At 47.5% G+C, this 22,191-nt stretch overlaps 1 protein-coding gene across 2 annotated transcripts; it reads left to right on the top strand.

The window, feature by feature from the left end:
• Window positions 1–1,768: 1,768 nt before the first annotated feature.
• RGS8 (regulator of G protein signaling 8) lies at window positions 1,769–20,958 on the top strand (the record flags this gene model as incomplete). Of its 2 annotated transcripts, XM_079761674.1 has the most annotated exons (6): window positions 1,769–1,842; window positions 3,775–3,903; window positions 6,308–6,409; window positions 7,230–7,294; window positions 19,409–19,575; window positions 20,776–20,958. In XM_079761674.1, 5 exons carry the CDS (start codon window positions 3,878–3,880, stop codon window positions 20,956–20,958), a joined length of 543 nt encoding a protein of 180 aa, XP_079617800.1. The 2 variants fall into 2 exon arrangements, with proteins under 2 accessions (XP_079617800.1, XP_079617801.1); XM_079761675.1 differs by lacking the exon at window positions 3,775–3,903 and having other exon boundaries at window positions 1,823–1,842.
• Between the last annotated feature and the right edge of the window lie 1,233 nt (window positions 20,959–22,191).

Below are 22,191 nucleotides of genomic sequence, written 5' to 3'. Positions count from 1 at the left end.
ACGTGGTGGCAAAGCTCTGCCGCAGGAGTCACAGAGAACAAGTCCTGGTCCTTGAGCTCCGTTTAGGGGTGTCACTGCGAAAAAGGGGTGCCGCCTGTCTAGCCTCAGTTTTCTCATCTGTAACCCCGGGATAATAACACTCTCTCTCACTATGACATGGGGTTGTTAATACTTACAAATGCTTCCTACACTGTAAAAGGTTAGGCAAACGGAATGGAATATCTTTATTAAAAAGCCATCTCTTTCGACAGAGATTTGGCTGCCTCCAGCCAGTGCTGCCTTCCGGGTTTCAGAAACAACTTGCAGCAAAGGCTGGGTGAATTTGGAGCTAGTTCCCGAGTGGGAGCAGGGGACCCAGCTCCAGAGACCTCGAGGGCAATGAGGAGCATCTGAGCGTTATCCCAATGGCAGTGGTTCGCAAATGTTAGCATGTGCCAGAATCACCTGGGAGGCTGGATGGACCCCATCCCCAGCGTTTCCGAGTCTGTATGTGTGGGGTGGGGCCTGAGACTCGGCATGTCTAACACCTACCCAGGTGATGCTGAGCGCTGCCGGGCAGGGGCCACACTCAGAGCATGACTGCACTAGAGCAGGCAGGAAGAGGGAGTCCTCCTTCGGAGCTGAACAGGCAGTGTGAACGTCCATGTGGGTAAGGCGGTTTGGAAGGAAAAAATTCGTAGAAGACAGAAAAATTGGAATAATGCGCAGAATGGGCAGAACAAAGGAAAAAGTCTCACTCCATAACATATGCAAGTAGGGGGAAGTTGCTAGGTGATGGATGAGGGAGAGAGGTGAATTTCCACTGTAGGAAAAACCAGGTGAGAGACAGGAGCACGGAGTTGGAAATATACATGTTCGGGGAGGTGGACATTTCTCATTAAGAAGTGAGGGGTGGTGTGGTGGGCGTCGGGGGCCGGGGGAGGGGTGGGAGTGGAGAAATGCCTCTGTGGAGTAAGGGGACAGCTGAGAGGTGGCAGAGGGGGTAATTAATTCAGGGCTTGGTGGCTTGGCTCGGTACTGCAGCAGGATAGAAATTGGGAGAAAGGAGGTGGAATTTAGATGTGTGACCTGCCCCGTAGCTTTCTTGCTCTCTGCATTTATCACATCACATCACACCCAGCAAGACAGCCCCCTCCTCCTGGCTCATTAGGAGATTTGGTTCGGCTTGGCTCCTGCTGTCAGCAGCTGTCTGGGGCCAGGTCTTTATGCTCCCTGCTCCCTGGGCGGCGACCAGCCTTCAGCGGGCGGCAGAGCTCATTAGAAGAGGGCCCCCTGGACACTTGATTTCACTGGCGGCAGCAAAGAGTTAATGCCTACGGCTCCGCTGCCCCCCGCACAGCCTCTGGGTGCAGAGGGAGGCAGCTCTGGGCTGTGGGGACTTCTCCCTGAGCTTCAGCCAAAGAAGCAGGGAAGCAGCTTCGCGAAGCTGAGGAGGAAGGTGCGGGAGGAGTGCCAGGCGAGCTCCGCTCAGGGGCACCTCCAGCATCCTGCCAATGAGGATGGGCGTGCAGACTCTGCCCCGGAGCTGAGCCGCCGCCCGCTGGGTGTAGGCTGCTTCAGTATTTATTGGATGTGACAAACCGGGAGGAGAGATTTCAGCGGGGCTGCTCGCTGCCCGGCTCGAGTGGTGGGAGGTGTATTGTGCATGCATGCATGTGGAGATGTGTGTGCGTGCCCGCGTGTGCCTGCGTGTGCATGCACACATGCCCTTCACCCGCCAAGGATTTGACTGCTAAACTGCTAAAAGAAAGGTCTGCTCTCTCCCCAGAGCTCCTTCACCCACAGCCTCTCTGACCATCCCGTTGGCAGAGACCCGCAGGCCATGAGGACCGCTCAGAGACAGTGAGTATTGCTTTTGCTTTTTCCTCTCTGGGTGCCCGCATGGGCTGATTGCATTATCCATATTTAATTAACCTGCCTCTCCATATTGATTGCTTTCTCTCCACCAAGGCTTCGTCTCTCTTCCCCTCTTTATAAATCTTTGCTCTTTGCTTTTAACCTCCTTTTTTTTTCCCATTGAGCATCCTCTGTTTCCATTTTGACCCATTCAATAGAGTCACCTGTAACTTGGTGTCCACCTCGGAGGGCACATGAACTGTGGGTGTAATCACACTGTTGGTTTTCCTAGGCTCTGGGTAACCGCAAACTCTGTCCCCCCGCCCAAAGTCAAGGGCCAAATGGGATAAGAGCCCCAAGGTGCTGGGGTGAATGGGGAAGCTGGGGTTAGAGAACCTTGCAGGTCCTCATTCAATGGGCTCCAAGGCTGAGCTCATGGAAGGGGCGGTGGAGGGTCTGAGGCACTGGTGGGCACTGCTGGATGTGGAAGAGAGGGAGGAGGCATCTAAGCAGCTCCAGTAAGCCGGTGTGGGCTAGCAGTGGGAATGGGAAGGGTGACAAGGCAGTGACAGGAGGCCTGGGGATACTTGCCCCAAACGACCTTGCCTGCTGTGTGTGTGTGTGTGGCGGGGGGGGGGGGGGGGGGGAGTGCCTGGTTCTGCTCAGCTCCAGGGTCGTGAAGGCCCCTGGCCTGGGCTTCCCCCTCCTCTGTGGCTATATCCCACAATCCAGAGAAAATGAGGCTTAGATGCCCAGAACAATGATTTCTAGAGATCCTGACAGCCAGGAAAGGCTTCGATCTCCTGACTTCCAAGCAAGCAGGTGTACGCACGGTTAGGACCAGGATTAAGGAACTGTTCCTGCTGTCAGGAAACACAGCTCCTGTCATATCCTGGGGATGAGCCTTACACAAAATCGAACTATTTTTTTTTTTTTAACAAAGCAATCTTGTTATTTTATTAATTGTGGTATTATTCAAAAGGGTATTTTTAAAAGTCTGTGAAGTGTTCCTGGTAGTAGCAAAAGAATTTAAGTGGATTCAGAAGGGCCTTATCTATCTAAATGAGGTTTCTTTTAAAATGGATTCTATGTTTGGTGCCAGGGTTCCCCAGGGGATCCCTTTACGGATAGACTGCCGTCTTCACACGTTTCTTCCTACCAGTTCTCTTCCGTGGGAACAAAGGGCTTGAAGCCCCAAGAATGGGACCCTCAGGAGAGCGAGATTATCCGTCAATCAGCCCTCAACCTCTGTCCCCTTTCCCTGATGTCCTCAGGTCGGGGACGGGCCAGTCGGGGGGCTGAGGTGGGCCAGGCAGCTTCCATAGGAGGGAGGAGGAGTGACTTGGGTATTCAGCTCTTCCGTCTGTGTCTGGGATCCCTGCAAAGGAGCAAGCCTGTGCGGTGACAGTGCCTGACAGACTTCCCCTGGAGTTACCCAACCTTCCTCCCGCTCACGCCCTCCCAGGGCTCCCACACTCTCACCTCGGGGACAGGTTCCAACCTTGGAGGGAGGTGAGAATCAGAGCAGTAGCCAATGGAATGTTTCTGGAGCAAGTGCTGTCCCCCCGCCCCAATACGCCCCTCCCCCCTGGCTGGCTGGTCACAGGATCCCACCCAAGTAACACAAAGAAAACAGTAATTTTTGGCTCACCAGGCCCATGCCTTCCTCCCCTGGGGCACGTGCCCCACTTTACTGTTGATGGCCAATAGTGAGGGAGATGGAAACTCCTGACCAACAGGCAGCCATGTGAACCCACCCAACAATTTTTTTCTTGTCCATCCTTGGTTCGTCTCCCTGTCTCAGGACGAGCAGAAGTTTGTGGGGAACGGGGTGTGAGTGGGGAGGTATTCAGTTGGCATAAAGCCATCAGAAAGGATTTCTAGCACAGTCAGAGAAGAGAGGGCGGCCCCCTCTTACAGCGGATTCTTTGATTTTAGGTGAGAGGACGTGAAAGGGTAAATCCCTGTGCCCCGCAGTCTTATCTCCCGCCCTGACGTCCCTGCACACCGGCCCGAGGGTTAACCGTAAGCGGGTGCCTGTATGGCCGCCTTACTGATGCCACGCAGGTAACTGATGCCAACCTTTTTGCCCCTGCCCCTCTGCTCTTTCTCCACCTGCTCTGCTGTTTGAGCCTCCCAGGGGTAGGCCGCTTGTATCCGCCCCCCAGGCCTCCTGTATAGACTGCGCTGTCCTTACCTGGGTGCTTCTTGCAAAGTTATGGCCTTGCAAGCAGAGCCTGCCTTAGCACCAAGCTTTCCCATTGACCAGTAGGATGCAATGTGCATGAGCTTGTATTGAACCATCAAGAGACTTCTCTGAGTTACCGGGCTAGGGAAAGAAGATGAGGGCTAGCCTAGATTTTTTTTTTTAAATTCTTACCCGAGGATATGCTTAGAGAGAGGAAGGGAGAGAGAGAAACATTGATGTGAAAGGGAAACATCGATCAGTTGCCTTCCACACCTGCCCCGAGCAGGTATGTGCCCTCATCGGGAACTGAACCGGCAACCTTTCGGTGCACAGGAGGATGCTCAACCAACTGAGCCACTTGGCCAGGCAAGATTTTTTTTGAAAGTAACTTTAACCTCTGATTCTTGCTTCTGCTCCTATTACTTCAGACTGAACTAAAAGATTAGAACGGAGGTCTCAGCTAGACAAGATGGAAAACCAAAACCATTTTGTTCCAAAGAATAATTTGTGGGAGATTTTTTGCAAACTATTGGGAGAATCACTGTTGTCTTGGTAACAAGTAGCACTCTTTACTCTGGCCCCTGCTAACCCTTGTTAGATGGCTTGCATGGATCTGACATTTTTTGGAAATCCTCTTAATTGCTTTTCGGGGACACGACCTGGTGTCACAGCAGCCTGTGATTTGTAAGAGTGAGTGGACATGAGACGCTATAGCAGATGTTTTGAATGCCAGGAAATCCATGGCTTCACAGTGCACCTGGCTGAGATGAGAGGTGGGAGCACAGGATGTGCAGGCTCAGTTTTCTGCAGGACAGTGGACATTTCTGGGAACTTGGATGTCCCAGCCTTAAAAGACCCCTTCCTCAGAGATGGGCAGTGGAAAACGAATGTTGTCCATGCTCGCCAAGTGTAATAACATCCCAGTAGGTGTTTGTTAGATTTCTGTGCATATTTGCCCTAGGGGTAAAATCCCACTTGAAGTGAAAGGAAGAGATGGAAATGGATGACCTGTAATGTTTCTGCTCAGGCCCAGGATTTGTGAAAAAGAGGGAAGAAAAATCAGGCAGGAAGGACTTCCCTTCAACATGGAGAATAACATCTCCTAGGACCGGTTCCAGGGCACATTGTTAGAGTGTGTGGTCCTGATCTGATTACTAGTATACCAAACCCCTGCCACTTACCTTTGCCCTCCATGCGAGGAGTTGGCCAGGGTTAAAGTTCGGACATCAGTAAACCTATTTTGTCAAGGGCCAGAGAGTAAATATTTTCAGCTTTTGGGCCAGATAGTCTGTGTTGCAACCACCCAACTCTGCCCTTGTGCTCTAAAGCAGCGTTCCACAATATGTAAACAGATGGGAGTTGTTGTGTTCTAATAAAACTTTATTTACACAAGCAGGCATCTTCCAGGGCTGATCTCTGGATGAAGGTAAACGGGGTTAATGTTGGGAATCAGAAAGAGACATGAACATAATTTCTCATTGGATCCTCCACAATAGATAACTATCATAAAGTGTCTGGACCTTAGGAAAATAAAATGTATGAAGATTCTAAACATGTTAAAATTTTAAGCATGCTGATTGAGAGATGCCAAAATACAAATAGAAATAGGCGAGCTTAGTTAAGCAGAGAAGAGAACTGACAAAGGGGACACTGGTTCTTCATGGCTGAGTATTCCAACCTCCCTTCCTCTCACCGGCAGGCATGGCCCTTGCTGGTCTGTAGCCATTCGTGTATATCCCCAGGTTTGTGGGATGAGAGGGGGAACCCGAGTCCCACTTGACCTGCTTGGACACCCCAAGCTTTGTGCTCTGAGACCCTGTGAGATGCATTCCTGCTCAACCCTTCACTCTGTGGGGGTGCTGCTCTGGGGCCTTTGCAGTCAGGAGCTGTGGCGGCTACTGCTTCGCCCTCCTAATGGAGAGCAAGATGTGGTTTGTTATTTTGTCATCACTGTTATTTCCTTTCCCTGCAGGGAATCCTAATTTAGAAATTCTTCCCAGCTAACGCCCTTCATTGACTTACCATCAACTTGCATGTCAGCTCTAAAAAGCTAGGCCTCTCGGGGCAGGGTACCTATTGCTATTCCTGTAGTTGTCGAGATAGGGAGTGCGTATATCCCTTGATCTTCTAGGTGTTTCTCCTCCTGATGGAGAAATCTTCAGGGGCCCCTGGGGGCAGGGTAGGGTCGGGGGAGGTAGCGCTGGCTTCTGCAGCAACAGCTCCAGGGGCCCTTTATGGAGCTGACAGCTCTCGTCCTGACAGGCCAGGCCCTTCTTGTTGCAGGAACAAAGGGATGAGGACTCGACTGGGATGCCTGTCTCACAAGTCAGACTCGTGTAGCGATTTCACAGCGATTCTTCCTGACAAGCCCAACCGTGCTCTGAAGTGAGTAGTATGGCCACTTGGTGTCCCGGGTGCCCAGCGTGGGGCTCCCACTGTGTGGCCACTGAACCCGTTCTTCTCTAGTGAGTTGTTGGCCAGATGAACCAAGGGACAATACATTCCTGCCTCTTGGCAGCTCCTTTTATACACCTGAATGTGAATGACAGAATGGTTATTATCCTTTCCTAATGTATCACTTAGTATACCTTTTCACTCCTTTCCCTTTTCAGAAAATCATTTTAACCACCACTTTTCTAAAGCTGAGGGTATTTCTTGGTCCTACTTAGTTGTCAATCTGAGCTCTCAATTTGGAAATGAACACTCCAATCTATTTGAAAAATCTGCTTAGGTTGAGATAATCTGGATTCAGTGCCTCTACTGTGCAGGCCCAGAGTTAAATGATGTCACAGATGTCACCTCATTTAACCCTCCTAGGTTCCCATGATGGGCGTCATTGTCCCCATTACAGAGGTGAAGAAATTAGGGTGACAGAGAGGGAGTCAGGAGCTCAGCCTAACTTTTCTGACTCCCAAGACCAGTTTCTTTCCATGGTGATCTTGACATTTTTAAATCACGCAATTGCTTAGCTTTGTTCTTTGACTGAGAGCCGATTATACTAAATTCCCAGAATGCCAATCCCGAGATTTTTGCATCCATTTCTTAAGAATGTAACAAATTACAGTGACAGAATTTCAGGAATCCAGGTATGGGTCTTCATTTGCCCTGCGCTGTTCTGATCTGTTCTGCTGGCAAATCTCAGTGGTGGCTGAAGGCGAGAAGGTCATTTCAAAAATAGTCAAGAGAGATGGTTTTTCTTTTCTAGGAGACTTTCCACAGAAGAAGCCACCAGGTGGGCCGATTCCTTTGACGTGCTTCTCTCCCATAAGTGTGAGTAGAATTCAGGTTTCGCCCTGTCTGGGCAAGTCATCCGTTTATTAAAACGTGCTGCCTACCATGCATCAGGCAGGGGCTGTGCAGCTCCAGCCCCTGCCCTCAGAGCCTCCTGTCTGGAAGGGCAAATGGATCACAAAACATAATTTACATGCAGTGGAAAGAGGGCCTTCTTTTTTGTTTTCTGGGTTGAAAGTAAGGTCCTAAGATGCCTTTATGTTCTCAGCAGGTTTAGCAAGAAAAATGTGACCTTAGGGAGTTGGAATGATGGTCCAACAGGAACGAGAGAGACTCAATTCCATCCCAGATCTCATTTATAAGATGAAATGACCTTCCCCTCCCCACCCCCCCGCACCCCCCTCCCCCGGTCCACTGGAGAGCCTTGGGTTACTTTCGTCAAATGCATATCCTGTGCATTTTGTCGTTCGCTGGAGTTGGCAGATTTTTTTCTCGTTGCTTTTTATTTTGGGGGGTTTACTACCCCAGCTGCATTATGCCCCTCGGTTTCTGACTGGGTGCAAGTCTAACTAGAACACACTTCCTTTTCCCCATTTCCTCCTCTTTTAAGCCTTGTGTTTCTCACAAAGGCAGACATAGTTGTGGGAAGGGAACCTTGACGTTGGCCACACTTTTCAGTCCTGGCTCTTTTCTCACTGTAAACAAGTCCGAGTCCACTAGGCTTTAAAATCCTAGTGGCCTTAAATACATGGGCGTGGGAGAGCGAAGGGTCTTTTGAAGAGAAATGGTTTCGCACGGACAGCTGGTGCTCCTCTTCCATGTGTCTTGTCACCAGTAGAAGTCCCGGTGGGTCTGGGAGCAGAAGGTCTGCTTTTAGAGAATTGTTTCCAGTGGATTGGGGAACACGGTTTTGTATAGTGACGTGAAGAGCGTTGGTTGGTAGTCAAACCTATCTTCTCAGTTTTGACCCGGCTCAGCCACTAGATCAGGCGTCCTCAAACTACGGCCCGCGGGCCACATGCGGGTGTTTTTGCCGTTTTGTTTTTTTACTTCAAAATAAGATATGTGCAGTGTGCATAGGAATTTGTTCATAGTTTTTTTTAAACTATAGTCCGGCCCTCCAATGGTCTGAGGGACAGTGAACTGGCCCCCTGTTTAAAAAGTTTGAGGACCCCTGCACTAGATGGTTGAGTGGCCCTGATGGAGTCCCTTGGTCTTCAAAAGATGTCTTTACAAGTGATTTTGCTTTCAAGTGGGTGAGCGGTTTTCTCTGCCTGTGTCCATGATCCGAATGCTTATTAACAAACTAGAGGCCCGATGCACGAAATTCGTGCAAGGGGCTTGGCCCTCACAGCTGCAGCGGCTTGCCTCGGCCCTTGCAGCCCCGGCTTCATCTGGAAGGACGTCCAGAAGGTCGTTTGGCTGTCTGGTCTAATTAGCATATTACACTTTTATTATTATAGATGCTTCTGAATAGATTTTAAAATGAAATGTGAAATCTAACGAGAAGCACATATTGTGGCAAGTAACTTTGTGAGATCGTCATTTTAGTGTTCTAGGGATTATACTGAGGAAGGAAAATAAAGCAGCATACTACAGCATATATAACATATGGCTACAGCCCCAAACAGAAGCTTATGTGGTGAATTTGCTAAAGTAATGGCATATGTAGGATAATACTTAAGATTTGACAGTAACGCTTGTTTTTTTTTTTTTTTTTTTTTTTTTTAATGAGGCCATTCTGACTTACTTTCTGGAGGCACATTGGGCTACATGAGTGTCACTATCAATTTACACCTTTACAGGTTGGATTTGACTCAAGGTCATCTTGAAGTCTCGCTTCTATTTCAGATTCATGACTGACTCACTCAGTTCAAGTCCCTGAGGCTGTTTCCTCATTCTAAAATGGGGCTAGAAATACCTGTGTGCTACCCGTCACCCAGATATGAGAATCTTCAGAGGAGGACACCTTTGGATAATTTTGGGTTTTCAACTCCAAGGTGTTTTGTAAGAATATGGTGTTTTTAAACATGATGCTTTTAATTATCAAATGCAAAATAAATGTGAGAATAAGGTTGCAAGGCTGCTGCCAATTGAGTCATTAGAGACAGAGTTTGGGTGTAAACTGAGTGGCTGGAAGCTTCGGGTATTTTGGGGTTGCTGCAGTGGCAAGAGCTGGAGAGGCAAGAGGTTTGACTTGGTTTGATTTAGTGACTCTTAGACCTGAAGACACTTGGTTCTGCTATTGTCGGGATGCTTTTGGTTTCCAGGAATTCAATGACACTCTTCTGAGATGGGGCTAGAGGCTGATGCCAGATTGCTTCTTTGGAAAGCTACTATGGCGATGGGCTTTGGACTGTGATGTTCTGTGATCCTCCTTGGAGTCCGACGTTCTGTTTTTATTTCTGTTTCATATGGGAAGAAAAAGCCAATGGAGTGAATGCCTTTGAGAAGAAAGGGGCCTCTGTGCAGGGGTCACTGGCAGCATTTTAAGGTTTTAGAACTTGAACACTTACTCCCCGTGAAGGCGGTGGAGGAGTCGGAGCCCAGGTTGCCTTGAAGAGCCCTGACACCTGTCTCCAAGTCTGACTAATTTGGGTCAGTATTGTGACTCAATTAGGGCTGATTAGGCTTGTCCAAAGGGATTGCGTGTGCGCTGGTCCCTTAGGACGGACAGCAGTTGATCAGAGGTGGACAGGGCTTTCAATTAAGACAACAAAATGTCCTAAAAAAGTAAAGAAAGGAAAATCGCTGAACGACTGGGCTCCAGAAAAATGTGTATGAATCTAGAACCTACTCTCTGGCAATTCTCCACATCTAGGCAGCTGTCCCTCCTAAGTTTTCTGTTTCAGAAAAATTCAAATAATTATTGTTGTTCCCATGCTCGGTCTACAGAGCGTCTCTGCCATCCCTGCTTTGCTGGGTATTTTGGGCAGTCATTTGTTTCACAAAAGGTGCATTTGAGTGTTCACTGCGTACAAAATCTATGCCACACAGCTGGTTGGCTGATGAATAGAACAGTCCCTCCCTGGTGGAGAATGCCACTTTCTGAGAAAACAGGCATGCATTCCCTCAACACAAGAAATAATACAGTGTGCTGACTGCAGATGGGGGGGGGGGGCCCTCAAGATTGCAGATAGGACCCCGACATTCAGTGCCCCTCTTAAAGTCCATCTTGTTCATATTGGAAGTCCTCACTTTGGGGAGCAAAGGGCTGCTTTTAGTTTAGAGCATTGCTTCCATTTAATCAGGGAACATACTTCCGTACGGTTAGGAAGAACTTGGCTGGTAGTCAGATTTTGACCCAGCCCTGCTACTCAACAGCTGGGCAGCCTTGGCAGAATCCTCGGAAAACCTGTTTTCTCATCTCTACAGTGAAGGATCTGGAGTAGGATGTCTCAGAGGCTGGATTCAGGCCTGCCCACCTGGATCTAGGATGCCGTCTGCAGTAACCATCGAGGCTCGGCAATAACTAGTCACCCTAGGCAGGTGGTTGGAATCAGTGCTGCCTGCAGGGTTATGCAAAACTGCTTCAAAGCTAAAATGTCTCGAGCAACCAGAAGAGGGGTGACTGCATCTGTGTTATGAAGTCTCCTCTCTCGGTCAGGGTCCCACAGTTCAAATCAACGAATTAAAAAAGCAAGTCCGTTAGTTCTTAAATCTGAGAATGAAAAAAAATAATCTGGGAGGCAAATATTTGGAACAGTTTTATTTCCAATCACATTTGCTGACAAGTGCAGTATGAAGCTGAAGAAGCATCCGTGGAGGTTGGGGAGATAATCACTTGCTAAGTGCTCTCTCTCTCTCTCTCTTTTAACTAACAAGTGAAAAATGAAATTAAAATTGCTGATGTCTTCATTAGATAGGGAAGGATTTATAATGTGTGTTAATTTGGCATCATTTTCCTGTTCATCCAGTGACAATTAGACTGGGTGTCTAAGTTGGGCACGTAGTCTGACCCCCAGGGTGTGTGTGTGTGTGTGTGTGTGTGTGTGTATGTGTGTGTGCTCGCGTGTGCGTGCACCAACACCCAGAATCCTTCCTGCTTCTACAACTCATACCCTGAGTGTGAAGGCTCCCAGCTTGTGGGACATCTTTTCTGACTGGCTGCTGGAGAGCAGGCCCCAAACTGGGTGTCTTCTGCTTTCATTCCTCATGAGGTTCAGACACATGCTTGTAATTTGTCCAGCTTTTAGTGCAGGGGTGGGAATGTCTGGCCCGCGGGCCCTATGAGGCTCAAGAAATCATTTGGTCTGGCCCTGCCAAGGCAGTAGGGGTGAGTTAATTAAATGTTTGACTAAATATAGCAGGCTAATTTTTAAGTTGATAATTTTGTATGGCCTGCTAATGATGTTATAAATATCCAAATGGCCCTTGGCAGAAAAAAGTTTCCCCACCCCTGTTTTAGTGGGACATTCAGTCCTTATCTCCAAATCAGCCCTCCCTTCCTTCTTTCCTTCCTTCCTTCTTTCCTTCCTTCCTTCCTTCCTTCCTTCCTTCCTTCCTTCCTTCCTTCCTTCCTTCCTTCCTTCCTTCCTTCCTTCCTTCCTTCCTCACATTCTCTTCTTCCTTCCTCCATCCCTCGCTACCTCCTTCCTTTGTTTCTTGGACGTAAAAGTTGGATTCCTTTCACTTTTAAGGTGAAGGTGAGACAGGGTTCCTTCCCCTTTCCTCTCACCTCTTTCAGCCTGATCCCACACCTGGATGACAGAGCCCTCACCCTGGGCATCTCTTTGGTCCTTGTTTGCACGGAGCGTGGAGGGTCGATGCTGACCTGTCCCCACCAGGCGTAGGGAAGGCATGGCTAATGGAATAGCACGATAGAAAGCTCTTTTGTGTTTGCAGAGTTGGCGTCCGTCTCTGAGAAAGGGAGACCAATAAAGAAGCGTTTTGTTTTTAAAAATTAGCCTCCTTAGGGAAAACGGTTGAAATATAGAAAAATGTAATGACTTGATTGGGTCACACAGCAACTAAGCAGAAAACAAACAAACAAACACGAATATTACCAGCTCATGAAATTTCTTAATTATCCACCCACATGGTCTTTAGCTCTAGAATCTACAGCTCAGCAATGAGGTTTCCATTTGCTGCACCGCCCTCCCCACATACCTCTCCAAATCAAAGGTTCTAGAACAAACGGTGTAACTCAAAGTGTGATCCAAGGAAGGCAGTCCCAGCAGCTGCCGGGGGCTGGGGAGAAACCAAAATTCTTGGGTTGGGTCTCAGCTCCGCTGAATCAGAATCTCTGGCAGGGCGGGAGGGGCGGCAATCTGTTTTCCCCCGAGCCCTCCAGGAATGCCTGTGCCCACCAAAGCTTGAGAAGCACCGCTCTGAAACGCGAGTAGGTAAAACCGTGACTCTGGCGCATCTTGGTGGGCCAGGTGGTCTGTGCTTTCCAAGAAACACACTACCCACTATGTCGTAGCTTTCCCAAGTCCTCAGGAAGCACATCCTTTGATGGTATGTCATCTGTGCATTGCAGATCCACATTTGCAGCAGGTATGGTGCAGGCTGTTCACAGTAACTAAACAAATATGGCAGGTGCGCTTTCTAGGTAAAGTGGGGATAAGGGTTAGAGATATGTGGAGAGAGGTGAAGGGGAGACTTCTCCTCCTCCTCTCTACATTGCTGTAACTTTGACTTGCACCCAGAGAGGTGGCTGCATTTAGCCTTTTTTAGGAGTGGCCGGCTTATATAAGGCACCTGTCCAAAGCTGGTTGAAAAGGTTCGAATGAAAACAGTTGGGCAGGCCTCCAACACCCATTCTGTCATTGACCAGCCGTGTGACCTTTGGCAAATTATGTCACTTCTGTAAACCTCACTGTCCTCATCTGTCAACAGGGAATCATAAGATTTAGCTTGTAGATGTGTTGTGAGAATTAAATGTGATCATGGCCCTGGCCGGTTTGGCTCAGTGGATAGCAAAACTGAAGGGTCCCGGGTTCGATTCTGGTCAGGGGCACATGCCTGGGTTGTGGGCTCGATCCCTGGTTGGGGACTTGTGGGAGGCGGCTGATCCATGATTCTCTCTCATCATGGATGTTTCTGTCTCTCTCTCCCTCTTCCTTCCTCTCTGAAATCAATAAAAATAAATTTTAAAAAATAAAATAAATTTTAAAAAATGTGATCATGATCATGAAATGCTAAGCATGATGACTTTCGCATAGAGGGGTTCCATAAGGGATAACTATTTTAATTATTTTTGTTATAACACATTAAACTCATTGAGAAAGCGTGCATTTCATGCCTCCTATATACTAGAGATGGTGTCAGATTCAGGCAACTTGAGGTTGAGGTTAAGCAGCACAGGTGGGGTGGGGCTGAATTAGAATTACAGGTGGGCTTATTCAAATTTCATAATACCTCCCGCTCTTTGCCTCATGAAGTTTTGGCATCTCTTCCTCATCCTGCCTCAATTTTGCCTCAATGTATGTGAGAGGGTCCCTTTAGGGATGTAGTTGTTAAAAGATCAGTAGGTGAATCTGATGAATCCCTGTTGTTTTCCTACAGATCAAACCAACAAGGCAAATTTTCTTGGACATTTCAATTTTGAAATCTTTCAGGTTGTGGTGTACGTGGGATTTTAGAAAAGTTCTCTTGCATTAACAGTCACTTGTGGGTGCTAACCTTTCAATGTATCAGGGACATTTGTCTCCCCTTGACTAGAAGACTCCTGGCTTGTTTCTTATAGTAGTTGGAGATACAGGTTCTGGCTTGTTATTTTGTCACTTGACTCAGCTTCTGGTTGATAAACGAGGAAAGAACTTTGGAATAGGAGTTGTAAGACCCAGGCTGTTCTTACTCTGCTACTACGTTCTAGGAATAAGGGCCCGTGCGACCTCAGAGCTTCGCCATCTCCTTGTGTCCAGCGTAAGGCTTGGTCTTAGAATCTCTCATGTCCTTTCTGGCTAAAGGTTCTAACAACCATCATGTCCTATTACTATTATAATATGTCATCTTGCTATATATACCCTAACAAAGTAGAGATCATTGAAGAAAATTATGTTACAAGACTGAAGTATAATTAGCATACCAATCGCTTGCTAATAAATGGTAGTAACTGGAAATAGTTTGCCCTTGAAATAATGCCCTTACCTAAATCTTGTTTAGCCCTAGTTGTTTAAAAACAAACACGTATGATGCTATTCTTATCACAAATTTCAAATTAGAGAACTTGGTCCGGAATGAAAGTGGTTTTGACTTCACCATTAGTACATGTATCTTGGATTTTATAAATAAATGTGTTTTCCTCTCCTAGTCTCTGCCTGACTTTGGAACCCACTCACCAGTTTATTTTTTCCAATTGATCAGGGATGCGAGAGGACTCTGGTCTTTGGGACTGCACTTTGGTAAACAGAAAGCTCAACCAAAAAAAAATTGCTTGTGATCTTGTAATTTTCCAGGCCTGGGAACCGAGCTAGGCTTAAGCCTACCCCCCGATGCCAGCTCAATCAGGGCTCCTGGACCTTGAACTGTTACCCAAGCCAACCTCCCTGCTGCACCAGCTGCACCGCTCATTCACAGTGACCCAGTTTCCCTTCTTATGTAAGCATCCCGCATCAGAGAACCAGAGAGAGTAGGCCGGCAGCAGGCAGCGTGTGCGGCCACGGGATGTGTTCTTGGAGAGCCTGGGCCTGCTCTGGAGGATGCCAATATTCTGCTCAGTGTTCCAGGAATTCTGGACATGAGCCTTACACACCAATCTCAAAAATGTGTAATGTTCTTAGAGCCTGGGCTTCTTAGAGGACCCTACAAAGAAAACCAAAGGGAAGTGAAAAAAAAAAAAAAAAAAGAAAGAAATGAAGAAAAAAAAAAAAAGGCAGATCCTCATGTTTCTCTCAGTTTCGTGAACTGTTCACCACCCAACACCTTTAATTGACCAGGATTATTTTTTGGTATTAGGCATGTTGTGTTCTGTGTGATGATGCCTTAAAGCACCGAAGTGTAGGCATAATGATCACAAACATGGAGGGAACATTTGTGATCTGAGTGTCAGGCTCTGCGTGCTGTTTACATGTATTATGTGATCATCCCCACAGACCCCTGGGGCAGTGATGTTAGGGTCTGCATTTTTAAAAAAATTATTTATTGATTTTTAGAGAGGGAGAGAGAGAGAAACATCGATGTGCTGCCTCCTATAGGTCCCCTAACCAGGGATCCAGTCTTCAACCCAGGCATGTGCCCTTGACTGGGAATCAAACCGGCAACCTCCTGGTGCACAGGACGATGCCCTATCAACTGAAACACACTAGCCAGGGCTAGGGTCTGCATTTCACTGATGAAAGAACTGAGGCCCGGAGAGGCTGGCATCTTGCCCAAAGTCACACTAGCTAGTGTGTGTCCGGACACGATCCCAGGGAGAACAGTCTCAGGGATCAGACAGAAGTCACTCTGTCCAGCTGCCTGGAATCTGTGGGATGGCGGAGGAGGCTCTGGTTCCTTGGGTGTGTGGGGGGGGTGAGGGTGGGGGGGGGCGGGGAGAGCAGCATCTGGCGTGCACAGAGTGGAGTGCATGGAGCCCTTGCACAGCTAACAAATGCAGGTCACACTGAGAGTGCCTATACATGCCCACGAGCCTTTCAGAGATAAACCAGCATCCTGCATTTTAAACCAATTGCAGTGCCTGGGCAAGCAGAAGGGGAGGTTCCTTGTGGAGAGAAAGGGAACGATGGGAAAAAAAACAGTGAAAGGGACAGAGGACAGAAGGAGAAGAAATGGGACAGGAAAAGATGCTGAGGGGTCAGGGAGGAGACCAGAGAAAAACCTTGCTGAGAAGTGATGGGAGGTGGTAGAGGGGAGGAAAGGGAGCAGGTGGGAAGAAGAAACCCCGCTGGCTCTGGTTCCATACAATTCCTTTGCTAGGCGACAAAAGCAGGAAAGGTGGGCGAGGTGGGGGACCAGCGGTCTGTACTCAGAAGCCCTCTGAGGCCATCTGCTCTGGGGAAGCGGCCGGCGTCCCGCAGCCTCGGAGGCTTTCCACCCCTTCTCATGCCCATTGTTCAGTGAAGTTTCTCTCTGTGCAAGCCAATTCTCTAGGCATCCGTTTCCTCACCCACAAGATGGAAAGAAGTAAAGCAACATCCCTGAGAGCACGTTGCAGGTGTTCTCTCTTTAATTCACACGAAGACCCAGCAAAGCTGAGGCTTAGATGAAAAGAGATAACGTCTTTTCCTCGTGTAGCATAAGGCCAGTTTCCTTAGCTGGGTTATCTTCACCCAATACTGTTCTTGGAGGCAGAATGGTAATTTTCTTTCTTTCTCTGTAACTAGACTCGGCTTGCTCACAAACACCCGTTTTTGTTTGATGAAAAGCAAAACAAAATCTAACGCAAACAATAAACTTGAGCTTTCCCAACAGGCTCTTCCACGTTCCTCCTCTAAGTCACTTGGCATTAGCTCTGTTAGATAAATGCATCGTGTTTTAGGGTCCTCCCCCCAGTCTCTCCTTTCCACTCCCCGGCTACAGTGGAGAGGCAGCAGGTCCTCCCTGAGAGTGTCCATGGCTCTTGTCACGTGTGGACTGGTCCCACTCAGAGGCCACCTTGGCTGTCTCGGGCACTGTCTCCTCAGAGGCTTTCATCCAGCTGTGGCCTCGGAGTGGGGGCTCTGCCTGTGGCCTCGGAGTGGGGGCTCTGCCTGTGGCCTCGGAGTGGTGGCCCTCTCCTGGCAGGCGGTCTAGCTCTCAAGTTCGAGTTCTTTGGAGCCTGTGGATGCTTCTGGACCTCCCCTGGGAGAACTTGGAGGAGATGCGGGTAGCAAAGAGCGCATCACAAGGGATCTTATGGGCAGAGATTTTTAAATTTGTTTCTGAGGTATCCCAAGACTTCGCACAGTATGTAGTTGTACATTAGTAGTTTGAAAAATTTTGTTGAATTGAATGAATGATTCTCAGGCCACCTCTCTGCCTAACCACTGCCACCTCACTGTTTCACGGTCACTTGGATTCTCAATTTACCTGGGGTTTCTACTCCCTCTTCTCAGGGTTTCAAACCGATGTAGGAATGAGGTTGGGTGGGATCCAGAGCAGCGCTCTTATTTGAGTCTAGACGATGTTACTCTTCTCCTTTCCCTGCACAGGAACAAGCTTATTTCCATCCTTTCTAAAGGGAAAACAAGCTTACATCATTTTCTGCTTTCTCCATTTTCTATGTCGAAGAGATAAGGTGACTAGAAGTCCTGGCTTTTGCCTGTGGGGGGTCATGGTTTATGCCCAGTCTCCCCATGTGATTAGCAGAAGTACCCCCCTTTTCTCTCAGAAATGTCTTGGCTTGCATGATGAGTTCATGGCCACGTCTAGTTTTGTTAGACACTTTCAGCTCATACCTCCAAATTTAGATTTATTTATGATTTCAAATTTAGCTTTGGGAATCCCATCAAAACCCTTTTTTCTCTCAAGTTGGGGGCTCTTTCAATGAAAAGTCTTGGCTTTTATGGCCATTGTTCTAGCATCAGTCTATATTGAAAGACAAATAGTGGCTTTTTAAAAAAATATATATTTTATTGATTTTTTACAGAGAGAAAGGGAGAGGGATAGAGAGTTAGAAACATCCATGAGAGAGAAACATCGATCAGCTGCCTCTTGCACACCTCCTACTGGGGATGTGCCTGCAACCAACATGCCCTTGACCGGTATCGAACCTGGGACCCTTGAGTCTGCAGTCTGACGCTCTATCCACTGAGCCAAACCGGTTTCGGCAAATAGTGGCTTTTTAATTAGGAGAAATAAAAATGTTTCAGAAAAGTAAAAGCAAACATTCAAATACATCAACAGCGTAGCGCTGCCAGTCCATCAAATAATCCAGCGCACTGTTCTGGCACGTGTTGGTGGAACTCAGATCCTGGAGCAGGGTATCCCATCACCCAGAATTAAGAACTGCTCACATATTGTCCTCCTAATGAATTTTAGAAAGGAAGTAAACCATTATAGCGAGAGCCATTTTCTTTTCTTTTTAAATCTTGTATTGATTTCAGAGAGGAAGAGAGAAAGAGAGAGAGATAGAAACATCAATGATGAGAGAGAATCATTGATCGGCTGCCTCCTGCACACCCCCTACTAGGGATCAAGCCTGCAACCCAGGCATGTGCCCTTGGCCGGAATCGAACCCGGGACCCTTCAGTCCGCAGGCTAACGCTTTATCCACTGAGCCAAGCCAGCTAGGGCACGAGAGCCATTTTTAATAGTGCAGTGACTTTGTTGTAGGTGTTGCCTGCCCTTCCCCTGAGGGAAGGTCTTTGGGCTGCCAGTGGCCAGGCTGCTGCAGGATAGCTTGCAGAAAGCTATCATTGTTATTCATTTAAAGGAGAGTGTGGTAAGGGTTGAAGTAATTCATTAAAATATTTTAAAATGAAAACATTAACTGAATTCATAGACTATCAATGAATGCTATTTTCTTCTCCAAATCTGTGTGGTAACCCTGCACCTCTTATTCTGATTGGAGGCTGTGTTTGAATAAAAGTGAAAGGGTATATTCATTAAGTCATGTAGAACAAAATACTATAATTAATCTTAATTAAAACACATAATTTGATAGGCAAGGTCTTTTGAAATAAATGAACTATGTTGTAAACCATTAAAATACATGGCCTCAGAGATTTTTTAAAGGAGGCTGGGAACCCTGTGCATGTACTAGAAGGGCATTACCAGCTGAATTTCAGTGTGTGTTCACCTTCAGACATGACTCTGGTCACAGTGAAGGAATTGCCCTGAGGAATTCACACCTCCCTCTAGTTCATTTTATAATAGATTGGGGTTTTTTTTTTCAGGGTGGTTGACTTGTATTAGGGTAAGGAATGGATTGCATGCATTACTTTGGCCTCATTAGAAACACAGGCTTACCAGTAGACCCAGGGGGCAGCCGACTCTGCATTAGGGGGTCAGGCAGTGACCACTGACGGGTGATTGGAAGTGACCAGGCGCTCCCATAGTCATTATTACTGTGGTTTCCTAAGCATTTTTCCTTAATATCACTGTTACCTCTGAGATTATCTGCATGTCTAAGAGCAGAAAGTCTTCAAGAGGTTATGGAGGAGCAGTGGGGATTAGTCAAAGCCACTCTGACATTATTACTGCCTTTATTTCTTTCTTTCTTCTGCAGTTCTTGTGCCTAAGCTTCTTCCTATCTCTCTTCCTTTCCACCTCCCTCCACATCCACAGATGGGGTGGCTGCGTTTCTCGCCTTCTTGAAGACGGAGTTCAGCGAGGAGAACCTGGAATTCTGGTTGGCCTGTGAGGAGTTCAAGAAGACCAGGTCAACTGCAAAACTGGTCTCCAAGGCGCATAGGATTTTTGAGGAGTTTGTGGATGTGCAGGCTCCGAGGGAGGTGTGTTGGCAGTGGCAAGCTCTTGTCAGGCCTCTATCCATAGCTCCTGGCTCATACCTCCCTCCTCATGGAGGTTTGAGCCAGGCATGAGGGGGACTTCCTTTTGAACTGAACTCACTGGCTCTTGATGAATAGGGGGGATCATTTTAAGAGCGGAGCCAAGTGCTTGTATAAAGGAGCTCTAGTAGGAGTGCTTTAGCTGTCTGCCAGTTAAACATTGCCTGCGGGAACTGTGTTTCTCTAGAGATTCTACAAGGAGAGACACCCCTGAATCCATGTGAGGTTTTCCTAGTGGAAAGCAGCATGGCTTAATGGAACGAGCATCCACTTTGGAATCTTGTTCCAATTTCAGCTCCACTACTTACTAGCTGTGTGATCTTAGTTAAGTTACCTAGCCTCTCTGAGTCACATTTTCCCGAATATCAAAGGACCTAATATCACCTTCCTTTCAAGCCTACTGTAGGTATCCGGGATAAAGGACCTACTGAGTATTTGTCAATGCTTATTAATTACAGTCATTTATATTATTTTACCATGACTTCTTATAATGACTTATAATAAGAAAATGAATTCAATGTACGGCTATTTTGATATATAAAAGATAAATTTACTTGGGAGGGTTTTATAGAAGAAAAGCATTTGTTGTCAATGAGTTTAGGTGCATTGCATACCTAGAACTCTTTTGTTGTGCTTTGCCTTGGGCTGCAGGAGGCCTTCGGCCAGTGGCCGGGATGCTGTAGGCTTCTTATAATGCTGCCTGGAACAGAGATGTGCATTCTAACCACAGTCTCTCTGCCTGGAGCATTTGTTTTCATAGTAGTTAAGAAAGGACAAGAGGGCAAGCTTACTTCAGGGAACCGGCATTAATACTTGTCTCTAGTCTAACCCTTTGACATTGCAAAGGCCTCTGGATTAAGAGTTAAGTGAATTGGGGTTTTTGCCTTGGCTTTGTTACTGACTTTCCATATTACTTTAGAACAGCTTTTTAGTATCTCTGTTATCTATAAATTGGGATGAAGAATATCTGGCCTTCCGACCTCATAGGATTCTTTCTAGAATCAGAAGGGATGACCTCCCTGAAAGCCTGATTAGTCTTATATCTATCAGCTGCTTGCCATTGATTATTACATAATTAGGACCAGCTGCCAGGCGCCTTGGCCCTTGAGAGCCCGTGACCATGCTGTCTGTTTGTGTCTCCAGGTAAACATAGACTTCCAGACTCGAGAGGCCACGAGGAAGAACATGCAAGAGCCATCCCTGACTTGCTTTGACCAAGCCCAGGGAAAAGTACACAGCCTCATGGAGAAAGACTCTTACCCCAGGTTCCTGAGGTCCAAAATGTACTTAGATTTGCTGTCCCAAAGCCAGAGGCGGCTCAGCTAGACCTCAAATGGGGACTCTTGGAGATCACCGGCTTTCCCTGCCCCTTGCTGCCAAGACCATATTCTAATGTGAAATGTCAGGGGTGTTCTAAAGCAGTGGTGGTTAGGCTGGGAGGCTGGGGTGAGGAGGGGATGAAGGGCCATTCCTAAGTGTCATTCAGTCGCCAGAACTGGGATTCTATTTTATTTACCCATGTTTGTGTTTTGGTTAGTGGTAGCACCTCGCTGCACTCACCCTTCTCTGGGTCAGCAACTTGCCCTCCATAATGCCTTGGGTCATCTCCGCTGAGAAGGCAGATTCACTAGGCTGGGCTAATCTGTAAATAATAGAAATGTAGTCTCCGTACCTCCCATCCTCTCCTCAGTTAGGATTCCTGACACTCTAACTTGTCCTATACCCCTGCGAGGAAGAGTTAGAAGACTGGCGCACACCTGTGATTTGCTATCACAGTGTAACAGCCAGTCCCGGGTGCTGGGACCTCACAGTTTTGGAGAGAGGTCTCTGTGGAATCCTGGGTCTCTAGAACTATCATTGATAGGTGACCGCTGGGAGAAGGGCCAAACTCCATGGAGTTGGCTGTTTCTTCCATTTCCATAGCACCAGTGTGCTCACTGCCCATCTTAGTCTAGGATATTCATAAGACTCCCCTACCCTTGCAAGACCCTTCCAGAAAGGGTCTTGGGAGATGTCCCTCACCGCTTCTGATACGGAGCTGCTATTAAGAAAGATACAGCTTGCCTATCTCCCTAACTTCTACCAAGAAGTTTCCCAGAAGTTGAACAACCAGGAAATGTAGCACCAGTAGACCTTTCTGCAGTGGGGCAGCATATAACCTTTCTGCTGCTTAATGTACTCTCTGCCCTTGCTTCCCTGCGGCATCACACATCACCGATCTCTTAGAATGACAGACAGCTTGGCAAAGGGAGGCGAATTCCCATCGCATGGACAGCTCTCACGGTGCCTAATGCTCTCCTGTCTCTCTCTGTCCCCCCTTCCATGCAGGTCATGCAATTATGATGGGGGAGAATGGGAACATAGGCCATAGCTCTTTCCCAGCTTGCTTCCTGGGAGCGCGCTTTCTTAGAAAGGTCCTCCTCATGAGGGCCACCTTGGCTATTCAGTAGCTTTTTTTTGACCTTTTGGGATTGAACATGAGGCTAAGAAGATCACTGTGAACATTTGGTTGTGGAGAACCTTCCTAAAATGCTTTCATGGTACCCTGGGGCTGCTCTT

Source organism: Cnephaeus nilssonii, assembly GCF_951640355.1.
Source record: "Cnephaeus nilssonii genome assembly, chromosome: 21".
Taxonomy (NCBI): Eukaryota; Metazoa; Chordata; class Mammalia; order Chiroptera; family Vespertilionidae; genus Cnephaeus; species Cnephaeus nilssonii.
The sequence above is the reverse complement of the archived record's forward strand: the minus strand, read 5'-3'. Positions and strand labels throughout refer to the sequence as shown.